Below are 7,259 nucleotides of genomic sequence, written 5' to 3' on the forward strand. Positions count from 1 at the left end.
ATTTGCACGAATGTGTTATATGAGCACGGCCCTGGCTGGGATCGCTAGGTCCCTGAGAAGAAGACTGAGTGGGTGAAGTCAGGGGGTGGGTGTGGGCGACATTATCTCCCTAGGATAGCCACGCTGGTCTGGTACTTGCCTCCGCCAGGTAACTCTGGGCATGGCTCTTCCCCTTTGGGACCTCGGTTTCCCCATCTATAGATAGCACGGGAGGCAGAGACAGGAGTGCTGAGTGTCTGTCTCTATGCCCGCAGCCTCTGGAATAACCTCATCCCCACTGACATGGCCCAGCGTCTGCAGAGCCAGGAGCCCAGGCTGGACTTTGCTTTCTTCCACAACCAGCCACCAGCTCCTCGGGGTACTTGATGGCCGCCTTGCCACCCTTCAAATCCAGCCAAAAGGGGCCGGCCCTGTGGCCCAGTGGTTGAGTTCGGTGCACTCCACTTCAGTGGCCTGGGTTTGGTTCCCAGGCACAGACCTACACTACACCATGCTGTGGCAGTGACCTGCATGCAAAATAGAGGAAGATTGGCATGGATGTTAGCTCAGGGCCAATCTTCCTCAGCCAAAAAAAAAAAAATCCAGCTGAGTGATGCCAACTTCTACTCACCAGGAGAGAGGACTCAGGAGATGAGCTTCAGCTGGGTGTCCCTTCACACTGCCCCAGGAGGGGGGCACGTTTGTGCTGCTGCAGTTTTCAGGGAAGACTTCTTTGGGGCCAGAAGCCTAATATGGCCAATGACTACACTGTATCACATGTGACATGCATGACCAGTTGGGGACATGTACAGGCACAGTGAGGGTGTCATGGTGTGATGTGTGACACAGAAAGTCATGCGTGGCAGAGTTCCATGTGACACTACGTGGAGCTTTCAGAATGGACGGTGGGTCAATGGCATGGCACTACATGTGGCAGGACACAATTGGTGGTTCATCTATGCCATGTGACAAATGTCCAGTCTATGACATGTGGCTGGCCAAATGCCCTCGGGCTGGCCCAGGATCTTATTTATTACTTTTTTAAAACCAAGTATGTATTTATAGATCGCATTCCAGAGCAGCTAAGCCAGAGAATGTCTTCTGCCCAGAACTGGGAGGGGAGCATGTCCAAGCACTAGCCGGCGCAGTGGACTGAGGACCTGGGCTCTGGGCCAACTCGAGGACTCAGCCATGAGGCTGCTGGATGCATGTCCTCCTGCCTCGAGCCTCAGTTTTCCCATCTGTGAACTGGAGGACCCGCTCCCCTTACATGCTGGCTTCTGAAGACTTTGGGCCCAGATCCAGGTCGAGCCAGTCTGACCCTGGGAATGGATGGGCCCAGTCTGTCCGGTGTAAGGACAAAGCCAGGTCTCAGGGTGCAGGGGTGGGCACTGCCAAGATAGTCAGGCAAGGCCACTGGGGGCAGCCACTACCTCAGCGAGATCCAGGGAGCTCCTCAGGGCTGCATGTGTTACACAGTGTTCTCGTTCGTTCCAAGAGGGCCCAGCGTGGCCCGGCTACACTCTAAGCCAAGTCCGGCCAATAAATGTGAGTGGTCTTCCAGCCTCTCACCTGAGTCTGCTGTGTCCCCCACCTCGCCGACGTTGGAAGTGGTGCACCTGCTGCCCCAGGGACTGGAGAGCGGGGCAGACCGCAGAGAGGTGTTTAAATGCTTTTCTGAATTTATTGTCAGTATTTAAAATGGGGAACTTCTACATAAAAATCCAGATTTTCAGCTTCTCCTAAGTGCTGGTCCAGCGTTCCCACTCAAGAGTAATCTGCCAGAGCCACATGCCTGTGTCCTTTAGAAGTGGCGCACATCCCTTAGTTTGCCACAGTCCCCACCACTCCCCAGTGATCCCCCTCCCATTTGCTGCTTGCCTAGTCCTCAAGAGAGCCTGGGAACTCCTGGACTAGAGGGCTTCCACGGGTGGGCGGTACCTTAGGAATGTGGCAAGTCAGACGGGCAAGGAATGGACTGTGACTCGACTCCTTGATGCCTGTCTCCGAGGCCGGGAGCTGTTTCTGTGCATGACTTAGTGACACCTCCTGGCCCCCAGGACTCTTGGAGGGGTCAGGGAGGCAAGGTACGCAAAGTGCCTCATATGATGAAGTAGGTACCGGTTACATGCTCGTTCCCTCCCCTTTTAGGGTTGAATATCATGAGATGCTTGACATGACGGGAGAACAGTACCCCCCTCCGTCACCTGCCTGTGGGCTGAACCGGGGGAGCCTTCCTCCATGGCTGCACCCCGTTGTGAAAAGCCGGGCAGGGGTGCAGTGACTGCCGAGGACCACTGGAGGGCGGGCTGGCCCACAGGCCAGTCCTGAGACAGCTTCCTTCATGACTAGACCCAGAAGGAAGTTAGGAGGTGATGCTGGGGGGCTGCTCCCACCTGGCGAAGGAGCCTGGATGCCTGGCCTGCTAGTGGTACATCTGGATGACTGGGCCCTGACCTTTGCCCCCCTGCACGTTGTCCCCAGTCCTCTGCCAAGCATGAGGAGAAAGTCCTCTGGCTAAGTGCCAAGCATCCACACCCGGCACAGGGACACTGTCATTGGGCCGGGCTCAGGGCACACCTGGTCCTGAGTGTGGCCATCAGCCTGGTCATGGGGGAAAGGATGGGCAGGTAAAGGATCCAAGAAGTTTACCCGAAAACTTGAGCCCAAAATTCTGTCTCCCCTTCCCGGGCAATGATGCCAAGGTGACCTTGGGTCCTTGGTGTGTGCCTTCACACTGACGGGCTTGTGCTGTCTCCTCTCCTTGCACAAGACAAGTCGCTCAAAGCCTGAAGACGCCTTGACCGGGAAGTCACGGCTGAGGAAGGCACAGTGCAGGTGCAGAAGCTCCAGGCCAGGTGCAGTGCCCTCCGGGCCGCCCCCAGGGCTCAGGGACACTCCTCATTTGCTGCATATCCATGCCACTTTCCCTTCTCCTCCTTTTCCTTAAGTTCTGCCCAAGTTCTAAACTCCGAGAAACTTTCAGCAGCTGCCCTGATATAACACACAGTATTGTCAGCGCTGCAAAGCCAGCTGGGCCCCCGTCAGGTTGGGGTGTGCTCATCGCGTCCATTTTATTAAGAAGCTTTCTCTCCCTGCTTGTTTGGAGGCCAGGACTAATCTTCTGTCCAGCACTGAGAGGTCCAGTGTCCCCTCCCCCTGCCTCCCCAAAGTAGCTCAGTTTAAGTATATATATGAAAACAAATAAAGTTCAAAACGAAGTAAAGCCGTGGGCCAGTAAGCAACGAAGTCAGAAGGGTGCTCCCCGTTTCTGCACGTGAGTCTTCTCGCTAAGAATGTGACCGGGCTGGTACGTACCCGCGTCTATCTTCAAGGCTGAGGTAAGTTCATTTCGCTACTTTGTCACTTGACCTCCGTCCTGTGGTTTTACAAATGGAATATCCACCTTTGTGATGGGAGTCATGGAATCTTCGTTCCCGTCCCCACAGGCCTCAAATCCTCCCGAGTTGCCTCCTCTGTCGTTCCCCCAAGCACACGCACATCTGAAATCCACTGTCCAGTCCAGTGCTTCTCGGAGGGGCAATGTGCACCGGATCACCTGGAGATCTGGTTGACGTGGAGATTCTGGTTCAGCAGGTCTGGGGCGGGGCCTGGGAGTCTGCATTTCTGAGATGCCCACAGGTGATGTTGCTGCTGCTGGACCACACTTAGCTTAGCGAGATTATAGACCAGTGAGTGGATCTCCACCCTGTCTGCACATTAGCATCACCCGGGGAGTTTTCTCAAATACCTTTTTAAAAATAAAGTATTTAGAAAGCTCCCCGCATGATGCTAATGTGCAGCCGATGCTTGGAGACCCACGGGGCTGGAATATGCCGCCTCTCGGAGGCCTGGCAAGACTTTGCGCCTTCGCCCCTATGTTGTCCTGAGGATCCTGGTGACCACCCCCTTCCCTAATGAGGACACCAAGACCCGGAGATTTTTCCTGACTTGCCCAAAGGCACACAGCTAGTAAGTGGTGGCACCAGGAATGGAACCTGCGTCTTTGTGACTTTTTTATTCTTTCCAGTTTTATTGAAATATAATTGACATAGAGCACTGTGTAATTTGAGGGTGTACGCCATCATGGTTTGACTCACATATATTGTGAACTGATTACCACAATAAGCTAGTTAACATCCATCATCTCACCTGGATACAAAAAAAAGAAAAAGAAAAAAATGTTTTTTCCTTGAGATGAGAACTCTTAGGATCCACTCTCTTAACTACTTTCAAATTTGGAGGCTCTTAATCCCACAGGTGCTGCCCCAGTTTCCTCCTCTGTGTGGTGACGGGATGAGGACCTACTTTCTCGAGCCACAGATTTGACCTTCTGGTTCATCTCTCCCCTCCCTCAGGGAGGGCTCCGCATCCTCTGCCGCCTGCCTTGCCTGGTGATGGCTATAGGGCATCACCATCCCTGACCTTCTCTAGACCCATAGCCACAATCTCAGCAACAATCTCCTCCGTTGTGCAAATGAGAAAACAGAGGCCCAGAGAGGAACACAACTTGCCCAAGGTCGCACAGCAAGGATTTAATGGAGCACAGAGCCCGACCCTGGAGTGGGAAGGAAAGGAGGACGTTGGGATGGCTCAGGGATGGGGGTTTCACTCTCCTGCGGGTCTGTGTGTTCCCCGGAAAGCAGGGCCCCCGGGAAGGTGAGAAGGCCGTGCACCCTTCCTGGTCCTGTTTCTGTGCCTCAGCCTGCCTCCTGCGTGGCCAAGGCCTGGCCTGAGGGCGGTGGCCCCAGCCAGAGCCGGACACACCCTCTGGACACATCCGGAGCTGTCTGGAAAGGACCTTGCTGGTTTCATAAAGATCCTCCCAGGGCAGGGCTCAGGACGTTCCTGGACAGCTGGTGGGCTGGGCTTCCTCCCACCACCACAGCCACCCGGTGAAGCGCCCCACCCCCAGCCTGGGTGTCTCCCGGCCCCCAGAGCTGCAGTCCCCCCTCCCCTTGCCCTTGGAAGCCACACCTTGCTGCTCATCCTACAAGCCCCAGCCCTGTCTGGGCTGCCCAGAAAGTGACCTTTGCCCTGAGGAGCAGGTGACAGAAGAGGAGCTTTCTCTAGAGAACAAAGGTCAACTGGGGTCCCCAGGCTGATTGGCCTAGGCCAGAAGCATCAGTTTCCTGGGCTGGGCCCCTAGTCTCTGCCCCCCAAGCCCCCCCACACACACACATTCTAGGGCAAGGTTGGGGTTGATGGAAGCGTCTGGGGCTGACTGGAGGGGCTGGGGGGCCTGAGCGTCCTGACCCTAGAAGGGGCCATCGCTGCATTAGAGTGACTGCAACCCTGGAACTTAAAAATACCAGTAACTTGGGGCTGGCCCCGTGGCCGAGTGGTTAAGTTCGCGCGTTCCGCTGCAGGCCGCCCAGTGTTTCGTTGGTTTGAATCCGGGGCATGGACATGGCACTGCTCATCAAACCACGCCGAGGCAGCATCCCACATACCACAACTAGAAGGACCCACAACGAAGAATATACAACTATGTACCGGGGGGGGGCTTTGGGGAGAAAAAGGAAAAAATAAAATCTTTAAAAAAAAACAAAGAAAAAACCAGTAACTTGGGGCTGGCCCAGTGGCGCAGCGGTTAAGTTCCCACGCTCTGCTTCAGCAGCCCAGGGTCCGTGGGTTCAGATCCTGGGTGCAGACATGGCACTGCTGGCAAGCCATGCTGTGGCAGGCGTCCCATATATAAAGCAGAGGAAGATGGGCATGGATGTTAGCTCAGGGCCAGTCTTCCTCAGCAAAAAGAGGAGGATCGGCGGCAGATGTTAGCTCAGGGCTAATGGTCCCACCTTCCAAAAAAAAAAAAATACCAGTAACAACACACTGGAACCTGGTGTCTAGACATGCCTGGTAGCATGCTAGCCACATTAGGGTCTCATCAAATTCCCACAATCACCCCATGAAGTGGACACTAAATCTATCCTCCCATTCTACAGAGGGCGAAACTGAGCCCTAGGAGCTTGCAAGATCTCACCCAGGCAGTAACTAGAGCGGCTGGGATTCAAACCCAGGGCCATGGCCCTATGCCTGGAATTTGGCACTGGAGTCAGCCATGCCCACCTCTAACAGCAAGATCCTCAAGACGATGTCTCCATCGCTGATATGACTCCATATCCCCCCCCGTGGCAGATGGTATTGTCCAAAGATGGCCACCACAATGTCCCTCATCCCACATGCTCTTCCTGCAATGTGACGGTGACACTCCTCTCACCAAGAGGTGGGGGTCTATGGAGTGAGCTTGTGACCACAGGGACATTGTGTGACTTCCAAGGCTAAGTCCTATAAAAGACAATAAGGCTTCCGCCTGGTTCTCTTGGGATGCTCACCCTGGGAACCCAGCCTCTATGCTACGAGGAAGCCCAGACCACAGGGACTGGTCACCGGTAGGTGTTCCAGCTGAGGTCCCGGCTGATCGCCAGCATCAGTTGCTAGACACGGGTGTGAGAAGGCCTTCTAGATTACTCCAGCCCCTGTCAGGGTCTGACTGCAACTATATGAGAGATCCCGAACAAGAATGGCTCCAGCTGCCCGCCAGCACCGTGAGAGAGAACAAGGGGCAGGGCATTTGTGACCAGCATAGGTAACTGGGGCGCCCTGTATCCTCTCCCGCCTCACGCGGCCCTGAGGCCAGCCTGGTACACAGCCGGCACTCTCTCAATGCGTCTCCAATGCATGAGCGTACTGAAGTGTGCGGGCACCCCAGTTCCTCTGATCTGCTCGTCCAGACAGCCTGGACTGTGGACACAAACACCCAGATGGTGGTGTTACACACATACACACCCCTACCCCGCCCCAATATCGGCGTATTTAGAGAAATTCCAGCCTTCCGCATTTCTACCAGGTCAAGGAAAGACTTCTTTCAACATATTGCAGTAACAGCCTTGCATCACGTGTAGAGCAAAGACAGGGTGTAGAATCAACGCTTGACAGACACCTGGCCTTCATCAGTTGGCCTCTGGCTCTCCTGACCCCTGACTCTTTTCAGACAGCTTTATGAGACAGAATTCACATGCTACAACATTCGCCCTGTAAAGCAGACAAGTCAACGGTCTGAGTGTATCCACCGTTGTACAACCATCACTATAATCTAAGTTTAGAACATTTCCCTCATGCCCCAACCCCCCCCCCCCAGACCAATAGCCATCACCGTGTGACCAGCTTCTTTACTTAGCGTAGAGTTTTCGGCGTTCATCCACACCGTATGCACGTCACACTTTTCTGTGGCTGAATGATATTCCACGGCGCGTGTGGTTCTGGGTAGTTTCTCA

At 54.6% G+C, this 7,259-nt stretch overlaps 1 protein-coding gene across 3 annotated transcripts in view; it reads left to right on the top strand.

Moving 5' to 3' along the window:
- The window catches only part of NLRC5 (NLR family CARD domain containing 5), an 85,754-nt gene extending 84,212 nt beyond the window's left edge, over window positions 1-1,542 (top strand). For all 3 annotated transcript variants that reach the window (XM_070613696.1, XM_070613698.1, XM_070613697.1), the window contains one exon: window positions 255-1,542. In XM_070613696.1, the coding sequence (XP_070469797.1) occupies window positions 255-366 (112 nt within the window). In that variant the 3' untranslated portion in view covers window positions 367-1,542. The remainder of the gene's footprint in view (window positions 1-254) is intronic.
- The last annotated feature ends 5,717 nt before the right edge of the window (window positions 1,543-7,259 follow it).

This window comes from Equus przewalskii, chromosome 3 (genome assembly GCF_037783145.1).
Source record: "Equus przewalskii isolate Varuska chromosome 3, EquPr2, whole genome shotgun sequence".
NCBI classification, from domain to species: Eukaryota; Metazoa; Chordata; class Mammalia; order Perissodactyla; family Equidae; genus Equus; species Equus przewalskii.